General features: G+C 41.6%; 1 protein-coding gene across 5 annotated transcripts in view; it reads left to right on the top strand.

Moving 5' to 3' along the window:
* arhgap10 (Rho GTPase activating protein 10) overlaps positions 1-21,886 on the top strand; it is an 85,344-nt gene that overhangs the window by 2,233 nt on the left and 61,225 nt on the right. For 4 of the 5 annotated variants that reach the window (XM_054778489.1, XM_054778485.1, XM_054778488.1 and 1 more), the window contains exons 2-5: positions 13,577-13,672; positions 14,049-14,110; positions 18,884-18,955; positions 19,072-19,173. In XM_054778489.1, coding sequence (XP_054634464.1) covers positions 13,577-13,672; positions 14,049-14,110; positions 18,884-18,955; positions 19,072-19,173 — 332 coding nt within the window. The remainder of the gene's footprint in view (positions 1-13,576; positions 13,673-14,048; positions 14,111-18,883; positions 18,956-19,071; positions 19,174-21,886) is intronic. The other variant, XM_054778487.1, reaches the window with a different exon arrangement.

The raw sequence follows: 21,886 nt of genomic DNA, 5'->3' as shown, positions 1-21,886 counted from the left end.
GTCAGTGTTCTTTGGCTGTGTGCTTGCTCACCATAATCACATTACAATCTCTGCCAAGGAGCCACATCACAGCCTTTCATTAAAATTGCATTAGCTTCATGTCAGAGGAACTCTTGTTGGAGACACAACAAGTATTCAGAATTGCAGTTGGACCGTTTGCGTGACCACCGTAAAGATCACCGTAAAGATCACACACATGTGCGATGAGCCACATGGCCCATTGTTGCCAGCGTGACCTCACCCTCCAGACTTGTTTGGAGAATCAGGAAGTCTCGGGTGAAGTAATGCATGCTCGGGAGGCAGCGAGCCGCGGTGAGGGGGTGGGCGGGTTCGGCCAAAGGGTGAAAGGATGGGGGATACGAGGTGGATGGAAAAGATGGGCGAGTGGAACAGGAAGTACAGTGGAAAGGCGAAGCGTGGAAATGCAAGCCGGGCAAGGCGTGTTCTGACCCTAAGAGGCACGACTGATGAGAGTGTAGGAATCAAAACAAACACGCCACATCAACCGGATACGCAAGAGGACATCTTCAGACCTTAAACTTTGACATATACTGATTGTTCCCTTTCTGCTTTGTTTTGGGGGAAATTTTAAAAGGCTCCCTGATGCGCCGCCTGACAGGATGGAATTGTGTTTGACCTGAGTTCCACTGCAACGTCATTTAGAGAGTCTCTCTAGCATGTCTTTCAGCAATAGTTTTATTGTATCTTATTCATGGACAATACTATAGAAATTAAACTTGGATTCTTTAGAGTAGTCAGTGTACAGCTTGTACAGCAATTAGGGCTGCCAATCGATTACAATATTTAATTGCGGTTAATCGCATTTGTTCATAGTTAACTCATAATTAGTCACAATTAATTGCAGATAGATTTTTTTTATCTATAATAAGTCCACCTTTTTAAAGATCATTTTAAAGTTTTTAATACACCTATCACCATGAGACTGGATAATATGTTTGCTTTATTTTAGTAAACAACATTCAGTTTTTTGAAACAGCTCAACACAAAATGGACTCAATGTATGTAACAAAACAAACACAACGAATAACAAGTAGGCATTGGTAATGTAAACTGTTCATCACTTAAATATCATAAGACAATAATCTCACAAAATATCATTGTGACTCACATTATAAATAAAGGTTTGTGAAAACACCCACCAACTAAAGGGCTATCCACACGGAAACATTTTCAGGTCAAAATCACAAAGTTCCTCGTGTCATGCAAACGGCATCCTGGTTGCGCTGTAACAGTATTTTAATTTTTTTTTAATGGCTTCCAGAGTAGGAACATCTGAAAATTCTGGCTTGTCGTTTCCGTGTAGACAAGCAAATTGCTGTTTTTAGAAAACAATGACATCACCGACCCATTGCCACCACATGACCAGAAGTGAGCTTTGACGACAAGCCAACATAATATAGGAATATTTCGACTGACGTGACTCACCTCAGTCGACATTCTCCTGATATTTTGCTGCCTACAAAATGATTTGGAGAGAAGTAATTCCACTGCATAGCAAGTCTAGATGAGCAGTGGAAAGCGGTAAACGCTTAAAGACTAATGTGCATGTGTTCTTTCTTCTTGTGTAGTTTGGTGTGTCAAGTGGTTCTGTCTGTGTGTCTCTTTACAGCGCCACACGTAGGTGCGCCTTCCTTACGTATTGCATCATTTTCACTCAGTGAGCTGTTTCTGTCTGGATGCAACTATTTATAATATAACTATAATATAACTATAACAATTTGGCACAGTATGGGTGCAATTGTTTTTCAACCCGCCAGAAAAAAAATAATCCCAGGAACGTTTACGTGTGGACAGGGCCTAAGTGAAATGAAAAGAGGGTGTTAGAAAATAAATACTGACAACTTAGTTGACAGAAGAACTATGACTGCGCGCATATGCTGTTGTCCAGTCAGGCTATAGCTTATATTTCACTTCCAAACACTCTTTTACAGAGACATACAAGACACACAAACCCTCTTTAACACATACTTTTCTGAGTCTATCGACTTAAAGTGTGGAAGTATGACACCGCGTGTCTTGCGACATGCAAGTTTTGTTCTGTCCTACTACTAATTTGCTAATAAATTTCCTCGCACAACTTTACTGCCATGTCATTGAGCGCTTTGTCTGTGCTTGCTCACTTTTGTCTCCACATACTAAGGTGACCCAAGCCCTTCAAATAGCTATCTCTGGCTATTCCTGCTGGCAACTAGCAGCTCGTAACACAAATGTTTTGTCTCCAAAGTACCACTGTATAAATAACAACCAAAAAAAAAATCAGTTTCCCATCTGAGTCTAGCAAGTGGCATTTGAGACTCGACGTACTGCGGTGACAACTCAACCCACAGAGACAGTCGCTACTGTACAAATACGTTTGGCCTTGTCGAGAGAGCCATGTGCCAGGGCTTTGAAGCTACAGTACACTTGCCATTCAAAATGCTCTTTTCTTTGCCAATTTCTGCTCAACATCAGCTGTCACACTGCTGCGTTTTCTCAAGCTACGGTGTGGCCTAGGGTTTTTTTGACGCACACGGTAATAGCATGTTAAAAAAAAAAAAAATTAACATTTTACATCTCATATTTATTATGTTACTCTAACAACCTGCAGTAGTAGGTCTAATTACAGTGTCTGACAAAAGTATGGCCCTCACATTTCAGCAGGCATTTTTTTCCATCTTGTCAAGGGACAATAGTATAGCAAGTAAACTGAGATATACCTTAGAGTAGTCAGTGTACAGCTTGTATCGCAGTATACATTTACTATCCACTGAAAATGAGTCAACACACAGCCGCTATTGTCTAAATAGATGGCAACACAAGTGACCAAATTGTGTGGATGGTGTGACTATTTAGTGTGTGCACCATTGTTGTCTAGCACTGTCCTTAACCCTCTAGGAATTTACCAGAGATGCACAGGTTGTTACAGAAATCCTATTCCATCCTCCATGATGACATTACAGGTGGAGCTGGTGTATGATAGACACCTTGAGCTTCTCCACCTTCCTTCCGCTTGAGGGTGCCCCACAGGTGGTGGGGTGTGGAAGAGCCAAACTTGTTCAGCAAGGCACTTGGAGGTGTGTTTGGGCACCATATCATGTTGGAAAACTGCTTCCAAAGGGATTATGATGGCTGTGCTTCACAATGTCACAGTACATGTAGGAATTTTTGGTTCCGCTCAATGAACCTCAGCTCCCCAGTGCCGGCAGCACTCGTGCAGCCACACCTCCTTGCACTACCACCACCATCACCATGCTTGACTGTAGGCAGGACACAGTTATCTTGCTTCTCATTTGTGTTTAGACAATCATTCTCTGTGTTGACTCATTTTCAGTGGATAGCCGACAAGCTGTACACTGATTGCTCTCAAGTATATCCAAGTGTGTTCTGAAATGTGAAGGTTGTATTGTACTGCTGTATAAATCCTTCATGAAGTGCATCCGTGGTCACACTAGTCCCCGCTTTTGTTCTTTGTCAATTGGAAATAGCAAGTAAAAGAGCACTCATGCAACACATGTTTTTTTCCTGTGGCCCTGCACCCCCTCGTGTCAGCTTTGGCCACACTCTTCTCAAATGTTTATGTGACACAGGCAGGCCTGCTTGTTTCCCTGTTTTTTATTTATTTTGCCCTGGTTGCAGAAAGAAAAGCTTGTCTGTAGTATCAGATGGCTGCAAGGTGGAGTCTCCATGACTCATCGCTTGCAGCCTGCAGAAGAGTGGGGGTCTCTGGCTTTCTGCAGAGAAACTCGCCAAGTTTGACAGTTCCCAGGTTTGCACAGAAATGGTTTGGCTTTAAAAGGCAAAAAAATGAAGGAGAGCCTTTTTGGCCTCGGAGTGTACCCGAGTGTGTGTGTGTGTGTGTGTGTGTGTGTGTTTCAGTGTGTGATGTTTCTATCTTGTGATGCCTTGTTCCTTGAAGGCAGCAGTTTTCACTGATCTCAACAGTCTTCTATTGCACATATAATTCCACCCAGTTGGTCTATTGACAACATTAACAATGGTTTGCTTTTCCTTGCTCCTCTTGACTGTCGCCTGTTGTCCATTACACTCATTCCACGTGTTTTATGTAATGAAGTCCACACAGCTTGTCTTCATAACAGCCCTGCATGGACTGTCCGCCCCTCAGTCTGTTAAACATGCAGTGTGTCATCAAACTGTGCATGGATGGGTGTGATCTGGATCATCACACTCTCGTATGTCTTTAATAATAACTCTGGATGTCTGTTATAATAATCTCTTCTTCATTAGCGTATCGATGCTGAGACAAGACTTGTCATCACAGTCCAGCACACAAATGTAGTGGTACCTCGGGTTTTGTTATTAATCCTTTCCAAAAGGTCAGACAAAAACCAGAACATAGAAGAACTCAGGCAGTTTTTCCCCATTGGAATCATGTAGATCCAATGAATCTGTTCCAGACACCCAAAAATATTAACAAAGAATATATTTTATAGAGGAATAATTAGACTTTTACATGTAGAAAACAATTAGAAATGATGAATGGATGGAACCTATTGTTGATGTGGACTTCCCGAGATTGAATTCAATAGTTTTCTCACCTTCTTTATCAAATTGCTAGCGCTTACAACTTTCTTTGGCCCCGTAGCAGGTTATTCAGCAGTTGTACTCATTAAAAAATGCACAGACAGTGAATGAGCAACACATAGGGTTAGGCCTGCCACTATAATCAATAAATCAATTAACCGCATAATTAATAAAAATAAACTTTATAATTTTGCCGGCCTCGATATACAGTATTGACATGCGCATGCGCTACCAAACAGGCTAGATGACAAGACAATCACTCTGTGCATCTGTCTCAACACCTGGGCACGTTGGTTGTATAGTGGAATAAACGGAGTGAATGAACCCTCCTGTCACAAATTCAGTCTCGTTGTCCCAGCACGGAGAGACGGGGCGCTAGCGAGTGCTCACACAGAGTGCTGCAAGCTGTGTGTATCGTGAACTGCATGATGAAATACTTTCTTCATGCCAGTTGTGTATAAAACATGATCGGATGTCAATTTCAGCCAATTTGCACATCGTCATTTTGTGACAAAGACAGTTAAATAAATAATACAAAACAGTGGAACGTATGTTTCAGCTGCTGTCATTCCTGAATTACTGTGCACCTCGTGCATTTTGCTGGTCAGTTAAATCAATAATACATCAATGCATTAAATACATTAATGAAAAAAATGGTCTCAGAATAATGTAAACAATAACTTGTAGGACCGTTGTCGTCCAGCAAAATTTGTTATTGTGACAGTTATTGTTTGGGCACTCAGTTTGTTACGTGCAACATCAACATTTTGGTGAGAAATGGGGCGTATGAAAACCGAGGTTCAACTGTTTATCGAAAAATAAAAATGGTCAAGTGCAAATATGAAGTTTTCATCGGTGGGCATATTTCAAGGCACGATGCTGCAAATGTCACTTAGAAAAATGACTTTGCAGTCTGACCTTGCGTCCTGCACGGTGTAGTGTTTCTGCTTTGTTCAGGTGTATCAGGGTTCAGTGTAATGGTGTGAAAACATCCTCGTGCCATCAGTGGAAGCAGACAAAATTTCCATTCGGAGTCTGAAGTCTTGGGAGTCTCATGTGCTGCAGTTGACCAATAAGGGCGTGCTTATTTCTAACCAGGCCAAACATCAAATCTGTGACATAAAAATGACTAAGTTTCCCCAACCTAAGACGGATGGTGTGTTTGTGTTGTTCTTTTAAAATATTAGACAAGTGCTCGTCTCTAAGGGACACCGCCTTTTTAGTATGTAATGTTTGACAAGGTGGTAATAAAAACACTGACGGTTGTGCAACAGTCCACAGGAGTAGTACAGGCCTTATGTTAGGCCACCAAGGAGAAAAAAACATGCAGAGGTGTAAGGTGCCAGTTGCTACTAGCAACCTGAGTGCTGCAAAAATAGGAAGTATTTGTGCAGTGACAGGAGTCACCTTTTATGGACTTGCACACCCTGCTGTGGATTCCAGCATTTTGTGTGGTTAGGGTTAGATATGTTTTATGTTTAAGAGATGTTTTAGAATAGTTCAAAGTAAGTCACCGTGGTCCAATTAACTCCTCTGTTTGATTAGTCTCCTATAGTCACTCCTATAGTAATTAGACCCAGGTTAAACAACATTGCATTAACAGCTAGGGCTGGATTTATCTTATAATCTTTTTGTTTTATTATATTTTATTCATATTGCATTGCATTTTATTTAAAGGGAGAGTTACAGCCGGACGTATGTGCTCCTATGTGCTGGCTACATGTAAAAATGGGAAAAATCGCAAGAGACACGCACATTTCCCTCACAGATTTTCAAAGCCCGCACATTTTTCAAAGCCTGTAGTAGGGCTGGGCGATATGACCTCAAATCAATATCACGATAAATTGGGCAGTTTTACCGCGATAACGAAAAATGCACGATAAATCCCCGATTACTATATATCTTAGCCATCTGAAAATAATTGCAGGAAATGCAAATTAACTACTTGTCGTTGATTTATTGACCAACTGGCACAAATTACTTTAAATGAAACGCAATGGGACACACCCATTCCGCCTACAAAGCCTTCTGAAAAAATCTCCAAAAAGCACCAACAACGCTCCATTTACAGAATGTGCTCTGGGTGTTTCCGGCAGCTTTCATACTGACTTTGCATTTCGTGTTCTTTAGCTTAACATCATCTTTTTGGAACTCAAAATAAATCTCCCTGGGACTGCAGTCCACAAGAATGAATGAATCATACATACCCTGGCTTACTACATCCTGTACACACATGTATTAAGCTACACATATATAACATGACTGACATTACGTCTCATGCAATTACATTACTAATGGCCACTTATCACACTGCACAAGAAGAATGGCGTTGATACCAACCCAACCTACCCCAACCATGTCAGGTAATATATTCCAATAATAATACCATTTCTAAATATAGTGACTTTCTCATTTTTTTTCACAATTCTATTCATTTCCAGACATTCCATTGTCATGTTATTTGCCTATATGCGTGTGTCATGTTGGCTTTAGAAACTATAACCAGCATCACAATGATCATTTACACAATGAAAAGCGAATTTCACATGTTCTTGTAGCCATGTGACCATCTATTAGTGACATCAAATAAAGCATGGAATCCTTAAAAACCAACAGCAAACTAATCATGGTTTCCTATAGAGACGCTTTTATAATGTTTTTATCTTGTTCTTTATTTGTGAATTGTCAATTTTGCATTATTGGTCATGATGTACATCCATCCATCCATTTTCTATACCGCTTCCCCTCATTAGGGTCGTGGGGGTATGCTGGAGCCTATCCCAGCTGACTTCGGGCGACAGGCGGGGTACACCCTGGACTGGTCGCCAGCATGATGTACATGTTTATTGTTTTTTTTAAAGGCTTTAAAAATCCATATATTTCAAGTCAAGTATTTGTGTATCATTCGGAGCGGCGTTACGATGAATATAAACAGAAAAAACTTGTTTTTAGCGCATGATTGGGAAAGCACTATAGTATGTCAGCGGTCATCTTTCCAGCAGTACGCTAGTATCCAACTGATAACATAGCTAGTTGGCTACGTCAACGAGTACAGCTTGTACGGCTGAGATGTCATCGCACATCAACGCGAGTTGCCAATGTGAGCCAAAGAAAGTTGTAGGAGACTTGTAGATTTATATACAGATCCGCCAAAATGTTACTCTACTTTGACTCATGTTGTACAGACTTATTTCAGGAACAAAATGTGAATGAAAGGGTTGAAAAACGGAGTCGCACGTGTGCTCCCCTTTTTATTTTTTCTACTTGTACAGTCTATTTCTAGGTGCGTAAGCGAGTGAAATGCTGGCACTGTACAGCCACTTTTTCATTTGAACCATCACACGTTTCCTCATCGTCTGTTTCCCTTCTTGTTCAGGCTGGATGGGTGGAGTCACGTGACTATACGCGCTGTACCACGTCTTAAAGGAGAATGAACATAGCATACCAGCACACACAGTTAAAACGGACAAAAAAGACTTTTATTTTAGTTTTTATTAAAACTCCGAATTTATCGACATGGGCAAAATCCCGTTGGTTATTGTAGTAAATTTCGGTACTTTTTTGGTTTATCGCAAAGGCCTAGCCCGTAGGAAGAAAATTGGCATGCAAATTATTTTCTGCGTGCATGCAGGAAAACCTTGCACGCAGCCAGGTCGCAAGAGCATGTGTCGCAAGTTTAAAAGTACGTTGTGTGCATTGCCCAGGCACGGCAGAGGCTCCTCCCGTGGCAGGCCACTCTTGCAGATTGTACACTCGACCTCCGTGGACGCACGGCGGCTGCTCACATAGCTTATCCGATATTAATGCGCCTTGCTCGGCCACTGCGGCTCTTCCTGCTGTACAGTCTGCTTCTCCCGGTCATGATAGCCGTAGGTGCTGTAGGAAGCCAGTACGCCCATATTGCAATGGAAGTGAGTGGGCTTCATGAGCCTCGTACGATGCCCACACACTGTACGTCTACAGTGAGTGAAACATACGACAGCATTACAAAAAGCACACCTAGCTCGCATGATTTAAAAGCTACCAACGGAGGTTGAGCGGAAAGCACGTGTGTGTCACAAATCACTTGCTCCCTAAGTATGACACCGTTCTGATACTACTACTACTACTACTTCCTCTACATGCTGGCCATGGGCAACAAATTTCCCCAAAATTGCGTGTGGTAACGTGTACGTCGGGATGTAACTCCCGCTTAAGAGTGTTTGTCTTTTTCTTCTGCAATTGAGCTACTGTAACCAAGCAATTTCCCTTGTGTATCAATAAAGTCTGCCTAAGTCTAAGGCTGTGGTTCTAAACCTTTGATCAGCTGGTGAACAGCCCATTTCACTTTAATGCTTGTTTGCAATAAATTGCTTACTTGTTACTTGTTTTTGTATTTTGAAACTCTACTTGGAACCTCCTTAAGAGCCAACGTTGTAAAATATAAATTCTTGCAATTTTTCAACTGGTGTGAACATTTTGATCAGTATATTTTGGAAATAACTAGGGTGTCCCAATCCAATATCAGCAAAAAAAAACTGAGTATCGCCTCTGTTGATGGCGAGTAATGTCAGCTTTAAACACTTCATTGAGCACCTCGAACCTCGCTGTTATGCCTAGCTACACACCACATGCATAAAGAAGTATATGGTTTGATTTGAATGATTTGTTTATTTGAACATTCTTTTTTTTCACACAATTTCTCATCAATGGGTAATTTTTTCATACCTACTCAGGGTAATATCACTTGTTGGCAGACAGGAGCCACTCAAGCCTTTTTGAACATTCCACACTACAAAGTAAGTAAGAACAGTATCTGTGATTAGTGCTGATGTCGGATCGATATCGGCTGTTATTCAAGCCTGCAATGTCAGGCTTGTATGAATGTTGTATCAGAAGTTAAAAAGTTTTATCAGGACACCCCTAGAAATAACAGAATATCTTCTGTTATCCCCTTCTTCCAATGAATGCCCCATCATCTTTGCAGTTTAGGTAAATCAAGTGGGGCAGTAACCACATGACTGCCACCTGCAAGGTTGGAGTGGAATTGTATCATATGGCACCTCATCATTTTTGTTTTTTAATTGCCCAAGTCAGACATACATTTGTAATTTTGTGTGGCCTTGGCATTTCTTCTTTGAGGCATCCAGACTTGCTGGTAGAACTGCAATTGCGTCACTCTCACATTTGTGAACCCTCACTGCAGACTTGTTTGACATGTGTCTTTTCTGCACACTTGGGCCAATTATATCAAGCACTTGTGGTTGTGTTGCTTCGAAGCTGTAGAGAACAAGTCGTGCTGTAGTGGAGTGAAAATAACTTACTGAGGCAGAAGCGTTGCCCTTTGTGCTCGGCTCGGGTAGACTGTCTCAACACGGCTCACATGTTCTGTCTTTTTCCTGCCCCGACTTTAGTGTTTAATCCATAGCATGTGTATGAAAACCATTCTAAGAACGTTGCAGCTGACAGCAGAAGTAGGATATGTCTACAGTGTTGTCTATGGGAGGACATAGTCCCTTTTCTCCTCAATAGGCACAGGATTTGTATATTTAAGGATAATTTATTATTACATTTGTACTGTACATGCTCAAAGCTTTATGTCGCCTTGTAGAAGCAAAGCCCAGCAAATTGTTTTCTCCGGCGTTCCGGGCCATTCGTCATACGCAGAGACACGACGCTTCCTTACACTGCACAGCTCCAGTCTTAAAATACCCTCGCCATATTCTACGATGCTTCCCAAGGGGGGCGGGTGGCGGCAAGGGGGGGCTGCCGTATACATGCCACGTCAGGGGAATCTCTGCTGTCTGGAAATAGTTTTGGTTTGCCCTGTGTGTGTGTGTGTCTTTCTTTACTCTACTTGCAATAATTGACTATAAATTTCTTGCAGCTCATTGAGGCAATAGTAGAGTTTTTGTACTGTATTACTAAGAAAAGACGATTAAAAGCATGACACCGTGTATTTTGTCGTAACTTGCCATGCCACACAGACAATCAGGCACCACTTCACATGTTTGGTTTTGACTATTTAGCAGGATGCAGTGCCTCTAAGACAAACAGGATGTTTGCAAAGGGGTTAACCATAATACATGTGATCCACTTTTCATGATGACTGATGTTTGTGCAACTTTTGACAAAATGCCTATTGATGCCAATAGTCAAGCATTCACAGTAGGATTTCTGCAAGGCAAGGCAACATGAAATTACGTCCTGGCATTATCGCAAACATGCTACTCCTCCCTGAACACCCCCCGCCTTCTCGCCGTTGGAAGAGCTGGTACGCTTGCTTGCTAATGCAGCAGCACACAACATAGATGTGTCTTAAAATCAATGTGATCATTCCTCCCACCAGTTATTAATAATTACCATAATTATTGCATAATCTCAGGAACGAGTACAAAGGGCACATGTGTCAATGGAGGGCCGGGACACTGCAGGTTTTCTCTCCAACCATTGTCTCCAGCAGGTGATTTAATTGATGAGCTCCTTCCCTCAAATTGGAGGTGGTGTTGATCATTAAAATCACTTGCTTTAGTGACCGGCTGGAAAGAAAACCTGCAGTGTCTCGGCCCTCCATGGCACCAGTTTGACACCTCTGACGTAGGGCGTGGATGATTATAGCATCGTGTGAGTGTGGGTCAGCAATGGGTTAGCTGTGCTCGAGCAGAGTTCAGGACAAGACAACTGGCCCAGATAGATAGATACCCTTTTTGGCTATGCTACAGCATTTCAGAATAGGGCTGCTGTATAATCTGCCAAAATGATGTGTGTGTGTGTGTGTGTGTGTGTGTGTGTGTGTGTGTGTGTGTGTGTCTGTGTGTGTGTGTGTGTGCGTGCGCGTGTGCGTGTGTGCGTGTGTGTGTGTGTGTGTGTGTGTGTATATATATATATATATATATATATATGTATATATATACACGTGTGTGTGCGTGTGTTGGGGGGGGGCGCTAATAATGGGGTCGTTCATGTGTGACATTTCACGTGCTATTTGCATCAAATGCTCTGCAAACCTTCCGTGAGGAGGGAAATAGACATCAACCTTATCAGCGACCTGCAACGCCAGCATCGCTAAGACGGTGTTTTCAAAGCCTACGAAGACGCCTGCGCTGCTAAAGAAGCGGCCATAAAGCTAGCCTGAAAGAAAGGCCCCAGGCTTGTTCTTATCACTGCGGTGTTTGAAAAATACAAAAGGTTTGCCAGAAACGACTCGAGGGCTAAGGCTCAGTGCAGGAGAGCTAGGCTCAGTGCTAGCTGTGAGTTTCGAGAGAGTTGGGAAGTGTGTTTATGTTGGCGTGGATGTAAAGTCCTGCAGTGTTCTCCGCTGTTAATAAAGCCATTAAAGTGCATCGGCGACGTGAGTCTCTCCTTCCCCACAACAAGCGGCATTACAGTATTGACCAGTGCACACCAGGAAATAAACGGGGTCATTTCTTACAGGCATTGGCTGGACAGCTATGTAGTGGGGCTTGTTTAACCTTTGCCTTGTGGGCAAGCAGGAAGGAGAGACGATTCTGAGAGATGTGTGTGTGTGTTCTGAGCTGCTGTCTGGTAGCCGCGTTCAATAAATAAAGTTGGAAGAAGCTACAGGAGAAGTTTCCTTGTTTGCTTCGTAGCTGAATAACACTGACAAGTTAACAGACTAGTAGCGAACGGAAAAGAAGACTGCTTTTTTTGTGTCGAATACAGAAGATGAGGACGTTGATGGATTTGTGGATAAGGATTGATGAAAAATAACGTGAGTACATTCTAAAATACTTCAATTAAGTACAACCGAACTCAGTTTTGCTCCCGCATGCATGCTAGCGTATGTTTTTTTTAATTGTAGCGTCGCTGGGAGCACGTCCTGTTCCCAGCCTACTTTGCGGTAATGTTTTGGTGCAAATGCTCTTAAAGTTACATGTTTCACCAGGAAATAGCAAGTTCAAAAGAAGACGGCTTTTTATGTGGAACAACTGACAGTTTGTGTGGATGATTGTGACTGAGCTAGGACTCAGTAATTAAAGTCTACACACGACGGCTTCATTGATTGAAAAACAAAACTTTTTCGTGCATGAAGCTTCTTCTTGAGTTGGTAATTTGGCCGCTATATGCGGTCAGATATTGACCAAGGGATACAAAATGGGTGGCCGCTGGCCGCGTTGGACAGGTGACTGCTATATACAGGGTCTATAACATGTAAATTTGCTGGGGGGGGATTTTTCAGTGGCTGCTATAGGCAGGTGGCTGTTCTATAAAGGTGGCCGCTAAGACAGGTTTGACTGTATTTTGTTAAATGGTAGAGATGTCATATTTGGTTAGGACAAATCTATAGGTACAGTTTGTCTAATCCACCTGAGTCTCTTACTTCCAGGTGTACACAAATTACAGTTGAAATTTAAAAAATAATAGCTACAAATAAGTTATCTGTATACTTATCTTCTTGATAAGCACAGCGTTATCTGTATCTGTGTCTGTTTGAAACAAAAACATTGTGCCTCCCTAGTAAACAGACCACACGGTCGCCTAGTGGCTGCCTCTATTCATTTAACCACACTGTCACTTATAGTTGCCAGGTGTCTGGTTCACCAAAACAAATAACTGCCGCCATCTCTAATTATCGAAATATTGGCATATTAACTACCTGTAGGCAACCTCCTAATGTATTTTTTAAATTAACTCGACAAGATGTCAGTAGCTGCATTTGAAGTATTATCTAGCAGCTTTATGTAGCTCTGCTTAAAATGTCAGTTGCGCTACCCAGCTGTTGTTGTGAAACTCGTGTGTCACACTTGACATACTGTTGTTTACCATGAACTTCCCTCAGTGGTATGAATGCCAGCTGAGAAGTTAGCTCCTTACTGCCATTCCAACATTGGTTCTGTTGCTGCTGTGTTGAGCAACATATTTTTTCCTTTGCACGTTCTCACTGTCTCATGCACTCCAAATAATTATTATATACAGTATATAATTGTATATAATGAGAAATGACAGCCTCTCTCCAAATATCGCCTGCTTCTAATTCACACCCCATCATTTTTGCAGGTTCGGTGTATAAACATATGCATGTTTTTTCTTTCAGAGCTGGGGATGGCACAGCGCAAGTTTGCCCAATGCCTTGGAGAGTTTCAGTTTGAGTACATTGGAGACGCAAAAACTGATGATGAGCGGTGCATCGGTAAGTGTGGGTTTTGCATCTTGTCATGACTCAGGCTCAAACTCCGCCTCGGGTCGCCACCAAATGCAAATGTTTGTCGACGGTTCTTCTCGGGCTACTCATAGTCTACCGCTAGCGTATAATCATCTTGTCTTTTTGGGGCTGCTTGTGCTTACCGACAGTCGGCCATGATGAGTTAATGTTGTCACACATGTTTTCCATGCTTACATGCTAAACATACAACTGAATGTACAAAGAAAAGCACACATATGTGCTGGTGGATGATGAAAGTAAACACGTGTATCAGCTTTTCTCTGCGAAAAAGTGGAGGAATAAAAGCCCTCAGGCAACGTTATCAGAAACTGTTAACTGTTAGCTTTCTATTCATATCTTCCAGATGAGTCATTGCAGGAGTTCTCCTCATTCCTCAAGAACCTGGAAGACCAAAGAGAGCTGATGGTGAGCACAACCAGTCTGAGCCTGCTTGAAAACTTAGGGAAATACCTTGTGTGTGTGTGTGCGTGCGCATGTGTGTGCGCGAGCGCACGTGGCCCTACAGTATGTGCTAATATGCAGTCAAATAACACGTATTAATATCCATATTTGGTAGTTGCATCTATTAATGTGCTGGCAAAAGTCCCGGGAAGCATGTGGAATTTCATTTTCTTCATTTTCTCCACCCCTTCATTGGGTCGATGAATAATGTGGATCGTGTTGGAAGTATCTCCTCTTGCTTACAAGCCCCTGTCTAAGGGTCACTGCCGCTGCTGCACCTTCCTGGGAGTGGCAACATTGTTAGGCTTTAAAATATCTTAATGCTTTCTGCTGGCAACAAGGTCCACAGTAATATGACACAGTATGAAATAGAGCTGCTTCAAATGCCATATTTGCTGCAATCCCAAAGTATGCATGGTTTTATTAACGTTTCATGGAAAGTGTCACATTATGTTGTAAAAGTCATCAATGTTGTTATGAAATGCAAAGTCTTGTAATTGAAGGAACCAAATAGTCGAGTTGCAGTTTGGGGAAGTTATCATGAAAAGAAAGCCATAACACGGCCGCCGTCGTCTCATCGGGAGCTTAACGACCAGCCGATGATTGATTTTAGGGGCCGAGCTTGTGGCCAGAGTGTGGTAAACACTAAAGCGGCTTGGCCTTGTGGGATGACATCACAGTGCAAAGTAAGGAAAAGTGGGATGGGCTGCAGGCACAGACACGTCCCGTGGGCTACTATCAGCCCCGGAGGAGCTAGGAAAAATATGTTGCCTTATTACTGTTTCAACAAATGCATGTGTGCATATAGGAAGTTAAAATTAGGGGTGTCAAATCAGTGCATTAATTGTGATTAATTAATTACAGTAATATTTAGTGTGTTTTTTTGTTGCAATAATCTAATTTCTTAATCTCTAACTTTACTTTCTGTATTCAAGTTGCCTTTTTATAAAAATCATTTTATGTGTTAGACTTATTGTGCTTGAGCTGACAGGCTCCCATTGTAGTTGGGAGGGCAAGGTGAGTTGCGGTGATTAACAGAGAGGACACGTGAAAGTGGTAGGGCATGTGAGACTTGTCTGTCCAATGAATAGGAAATTTACATTTCAAAAACACCAAGCACCAGGTAGGTGATATGCCTTCTTTGTAAGGAGTTTGCTTACCACCAAAGCACTATATCAATGCAAAGCACCCAGTCGTGAGTGTAGCCAGTAGCGAAGACGTAGCAATTTAGCTCGCCATAGCAAAGCTTTTCACCGAACTAAACTCCAGGCGAACATGCCGGGTATAAGCATGTGTGAGAGGCGTCGCAAACTGCATCCAATGACTCGTCATACAAGCCACCGTGCAGGACTACAGTGACGACCAAAATCAGCAAGATGTGCGGCGGGGAAAAGAAAAAACAAACTTAAGATTTTGGTAACGGATTCACCCAACTGTGTTGCTGTAACCGGAGATCACTGGATCGCTGGTAACCACAGCTATTTGGGGGACCGGACACTTTATTGATGGCTATGACCAATGTTATTTTTGATGTGCTGCCTGGCAGCACTGTAATTGATGGGACTGTTTTACTCATTTTATATTATCTGAAGCAGCAGAAAGTATTGTTTTATTTGTTAACTTCAGCATTTTATATGGGCCTAATTTTTTATCCATCCGTCCATTCATTTCCATGTCGCTTATCCTTTAAAGTTGCGGGGGTATGCTGGAGCCTGTCCCAGCTGACTTCGGGCAACAGGCGGGGTACACCCAGCCAATCGCTGGTCGCCAGCCAATCACAGGCCTAATGTGTTATTTTATTTCATATTAAAATTATTTGCATATAGACAAAAAACGCAGCAATATTCCCCCTTATGGTTTAAACTACAGGCTGCAGGCATCACTTAGGACTAGTCTCAAATACAGCGGAATGTAAATGGCCAGGACTGCATCTGTTCAAGTCTGTTAAAGGGGACCTTTTATGCTTTTCCTCTTTTCTGACCTATAAATGTTGTTACAATGTTGTATTCTTGTGTTAAACGATGCCACCGCGTCAGATAATGAGTTTTGCGCATTTGGAAGTGAGACCCGAAAGCAGTTTTGAATGGTTCTGCGTGCTGTGTTTCAGAGTTTTACAGGGGTAGTCCAAATTTGTTAGTTAGTTGTCCTCTGCCTCCTTCACGTCACCCCATAGTTTTAAATTTGGATTAAGTCTGGGTTGTGGCAAAACTTATACAGCAGCTCCTTTAAAAAAAAAAAAAAAAAAAAAAAATAAGTATCTTTGATTTGGATGTACAGTCTTCCCTCGTTTATAGCAGTTAATTAGTTACAGACCTGACAGCAGGTAAGTGGTGAATTTCTGCAAAGTGGGATTCAATATTGATAAATGAAATATTTTTGGAATTAGAGCAGAGAAAACCTGCCTACGACTTTCTAAATATGTTTTTTTTTTTAACCATTATTAGAGCCATGTATACATGAAGTAACACTCTTAGAGTCACCTTTACACTCTTATTATTCTTTGCTTACATCACATTGCTAATGCGCAGGCGTTGGGATCACTGCGGGGACAAAAAGAGACGGCTGCCACTTTAAGCATACCATGCTACCGAGCTAACTAGTTAGCCTCCACTGTACAGTCAAACCTGTCTTTGCGGTCACCTTTATAGAACAGCCACCTGCCTATAGCAGCCACTGAAAAATCCCCCCCAGCAAATTTACATGTTATAGACCCTGTGTATAGCAGTCACCTGTCCAACGCGGCCAGCGGCCACCCATTTTGTCTCCCTTGGTCAATATCTGACTGCATATAGCGGCCAAATTACCAACTCAAGTAGAAGCTTCATGCACGAAAAAGTTCGTTTTTCAATCAATGAAGCCGTCGTGTGTAGACTTTAATTACTGAGTCCTAGCTCAGTCACAATCATTCACAAGATCCACACAAACTGTCAGTTGTTCCACATAAAAAAGCCGTCTTCTTTTGAGCTTGCTATTTCCTGGTGAAACATGTAACTTTAAGAGCATTTGCACCAAAACATTACCGCAAATAAGGCTGGGAACAGGACGTGCTCCCAGCGACGCTACAATAAAAAAAAAAAAAAAACATACGCCAGCATGCATGCGGCAGCGGGAGCAAAACTGAGTTCGGTTGTACTTAATTGAAGTATTTTAGAATGTACTCACGTTATTTTTCATCAATCCTCATCCACAAATCCATCAAAGTCCTCATCTTCTGTATTCGCCACAAAAAAAGCCGTCTTCTTTTCCATTCGCTACTAGTCCGTTAACTTGACAGTGTTATTCAGCTCCGAAGCAAAGGAAACTTCTCCTGTTGCTTCTGCCAACTTTATTTATTGAACGCGGCCACCAGACAGCAGCTCAGAACACACACACGTCTCTCAGCATCGTCTCTCCTTCCTGCTTGCCCACAAGGCAAAGGTTAAACAAGCCCCACTACATAGCTGTCCAGCCAATGCCTGTAAGAAATGACACCGTTTATTTCCTGGTGTGCACTGGTCAATACTGTAATGCCGCTTGTTGTGGGGAAGGAGAGACTCACGTCGCCGATGCACTTTAATGGCTTTATTAACAGCGGAGAACACTGCAGGACTTTACATCCACGTCAACATAAACACACTTCCCAACTCTCTCGAAACTCACAGCTAGCACTGAGCCTAGCTCTCCTGCTCGGGACGCCCACCGTCACTTCCCGTCACTTCCTGATGAACTAAAGCTGTAATGACACTCTGCCGTATAAAAAGTAAAATATAAAAAACAAGCGTAAGACATTACTAGCACAGCTTTGTTCTGTGGGTCGTGGATATATTCTATCAGTTATTATTAAGCCTCTAGCTTCCTTTTAGTAAGTAAAAACCTTGGCTATGATTGCACTACATTGTCATGTAGACCTACAAAGTACACTTGGAAGAACAAGAGGTGAATAAATGTATTGAAACTGATGAGGGGTAGGATTAAATAAGCTTTGCTTCTTACTACTCCTTTTTGAACATGCAAAATTGTGAATTGTACTATGTGATGTGCTACTGTTTGACTCATGCATGTTCAGGATTAAAACCATGAACCATGATAATAACAAGCCTGGTAGTGTTGTACAACTTTTATCCACAGTCCGCAGTGCCCTCTACTGGTAAACATTATTATTAAAAAAACATTTCCCCCTTTTTTTTCTTTTTTTTCCTCTACTGGTCAACATTCAAACTGGACGCCAACCTGTCTATAGAGGCCACCTGTCTATAGCGGCCACTTTTGCAGACTCCCTCTAGTGGCCGCTATAGACAAGTTTGACTATATTTATTCTCAGTTTATTTAAGGATTTCAAAACTTACCAGTTCCACAAGGAATGGGAGGAGAACTTTTTTCGCTATCATGTGGAACATGCTATGGCTGAATTATATGCAGCGTGAAGGTAATGTAATGTTCTTTATTCCAGTGACCAGAATACTACATATGGGCCATAGTCAACCACAAAACACTGATCAGGAATTAATACATTTTTGAAAAACCAAGAGAGTGAGTGAGTGATGATGGAACAGTGATGTACCAAGGGACGACTGTATTATGAAGTCCTACCGCCTGCAGTAAAGCTGTAGTTTCAGCCCAAGAAAACCAACCGAGATTGGTATGGTGTGATGTTGATGCACAGATCCTGCATTAAATATTTAGATGATGAATGAGGTTGTGCTATTTAGTACAAGGATGAAAGCACTTTAGCGGTGCCCGTCTCTTACTTTTGTCTAGATGAGAAACATCACAGAGACCCTCATGAAACCCCTGGAGAAGTTCCGGAAAGACCACCTCGGCACAGTAAGGGTACTGTATGACGACTAATTGCCTCTTCATTAAACCAATGTTGCTGAAGCACTTTGGCTAGTTTTGATTCATCCCCTTCCTCTGAGAATGATGAATGATGGTCTTCTCTCGTCCAGGCGGAGAGGAAAAAGTATGAGAAAGAAACAGAGAAGTACTACAGCTCGCTGGAAAAGCTTCTGAACATGTCTGCAAAGAAGAAAGAGCCCCAGCTACAAGAGGTATTTGTCTCTAACTTGTATTGTATCTATTTACACCCATTTACTCGGGGTGTTGAGATTAAAACGTGACAAGATTTCTGGTTTTTAGCAAACCTGTCTTGCGAGGACATGGCAGCCAGAAGCCAATCAGACTGTGGACTACAGTATGTCATGGCAACTATGAATGATGATAAACATAATATGGAAGTGGCAGTGTGCGAGGCATTATTGGAAGTGCTTTACACACAAAAACCCTTTAAATCCTGCAAGCCAACCTTGGTTGGTGTTTCCACCGTCAGTGTCAGCGAGTGACGTGTGCATGTTTAACATCGGTGTTGAACTGCTGCAACGCCACCATAACACGTAGATGTTCGGCTTTGTCTGCACCATTAATCACCGTTACCATTGGTCACCTTCAACAGTAATAATGGCAACACCGGGTCTGCTCGGAGCAGATGCCCGACTACAGTGCGCCATGGCTGCTACCAGGGCTGACCACCAGGGCTGCCTTGAGCGTGTGTCCGACATAACTCTGCTTCATAACACACTTCATACGTAGAGGAGATTGACAATTTAGCAGCATGGTCACTATATTTAGCGAGTAGGGGTGCACATTAAAAGTGAAAGACGGGAAGTGTTTATTGCGTTATGCATTTATTCGGTAATTAAATACAAGCAGTCAACAAAGGTGAAATATCCGCCGCGCAGGATGTCCAAGTCAGTCTAAAGCTCTAAAATCCCCACAATGCAACCGGATTGTACTTTTAAGAAAAGTACAATGAAAAAATATAAAAATATGACAGTATATTTCAATGTGCTAATATAATTTCTACTACATTAAACTCTTCTGCTCCACCCACCGAGACAAAGAGACTGTATGACTGATAAAAGGGCTCATTCCATTCATGCCGTTGTTCTATGGAACAAACGCACCAAGGTGTTGAAACCAATGCACAGAGTGAATTCTCTTCCTACCTGTTTGGAGGCAAGAGACGAAAAAAACAGACACGCATGCACATGGCGTATCAATGTGTTGAGGCCGGCAAAATTATTGAGTTTATTTTCATTTAATGTGTGATTAAGTAATTTATTATCATCCCAGGCCTAGTGCCCACAAGACAGTTTTAGTTTTTTTTGTGAACTAGAATTTTTTTTACATTTTTTTAATTTTGCAAGATCTTGTGACACGAGAGCTTTTAACACCCCTACTGAAAAGTAATAAAAACACAAAGATTTGTCTTTAAATATATGTACTGTATAACTGTTTTTTTTTAATTATAAATATCAAAGGACAGCTGGACACCCCAGACATAAACAGACAAGACAAGTAGATGAAGACAAAAACAATGAGCTGGCACTGTTCAACTACAAGCTGAAACTATAAATGCTGACACCCCTATTCAAAAGTAATGTTTGACACAGTACAAATTGCCTATGAGAATATACATGTGACAAAGGTCAATTCCACAATTTTACAGAGTGAAAGATAACGTATTAAAAATACTGCATTATTAAGCTATATAGTTATTTACTATTATATTATATTATATTGTCATAACATTGGTTTAATTGGTCTCAAAAAATGTTGACAATAATATTGTTTAGCGTCAATTTGTCGGACAATAAATATTTCAAAATGCATATGCATGTTTTTTTGACTCGGTTAAATAAAAAAGTTTGTCCAGTGAGATGTTTTTATTGTACTTTTATGAAAATTAGTGTTAAAATTTCTTCTCATCTCGTTCTCGTGGACCCAAACTCGTGCATTATGTCATCTCGTGAGTTGGGTGTCTCGTGATACCTCAACTGATTTGGACTAAAGTATGCTTGCTTTCTGGGGTACTTTTTACAATTTATGTAACCACGTCAATGTTATAAATTGCATAAAATGGACAGTATGTAATTATTATTACATATTAGGTAGCCAGTTCTTTCACGGCAATTTGAAATACTTCTGAGAACCATCATTTATTTATTTATTCATCTCTACAAACCACTGTTTGGTTGCTGGCACCAGCATCGTTCAAGCATGAACCAAGACGCTAGCAGACCTGCCAACCATGAAAGAATTTTATGAACACATCACCATGCCTATGAGGGCATTATTTGAGAAGCACTGCCATAGGCCAATGAAAAGATAAATCACTTATAATTGGGGCGAAACGTTTACAATATCCAATGTGGACACAATGCATCATGTGATGTCATACCAGATTTAACCCGGATTGCATAATAGGAATCCATGTTAATGTAACTGGTAAAAGTGACATCTCATTTAAGATGTTTATTTTAGTCCCAATTCTTTTTTGTCTGCAGTGGGACTTGAACCCACGACTTGGATCCAGATTTAATTCCAAAGTTATTGAAAATTTAGACCATATTTAATTTACTCAATAATTGTGCAAATGACCAATGTCAAGGTAACTATTTATACAACTCGCAAGAAATGTTCTCCTCTATAGCAGGTCCGCGTTGACACGTTGAAGCCTCTGGCGGAGGCCTATGCCCTTTGCTTTGTTTGAGAGTCCTTGTTTAATTTTTTCTGCTGCTTTTACACAAAAACTCATTGACCCATGTGAGGCTCCAATGACGCACCATCCAGCGACAAATTTTCCTGGCTCGATTTGCACAGGAAGTGTGAACTGGCTTTGACACTGACACCGAGGTCATCTGTGTGCAGTGTGTGCTACAACAACCAACACAGCCGCTTCTTAATGGATGGTTCACTCAGCTT

Source organism: Dunckerocampus dactyliophorus, chromosome 6, assembly GCF_027744805.1.
Source record: "Dunckerocampus dactyliophorus isolate RoL2022-P2 chromosome 6, RoL_Ddac_1.1, whole genome shotgun sequence".
NCBI classification, from domain to species: Eukaryota; Metazoa; Chordata; class Actinopteri; order Syngnathiformes; family Syngnathidae; genus Dunckerocampus; species Dunckerocampus dactyliophorus.
The sequence above is the reverse complement of the archived record's forward strand: the minus strand, read 5'-3'. Positions and strand labels throughout refer to the sequence as shown.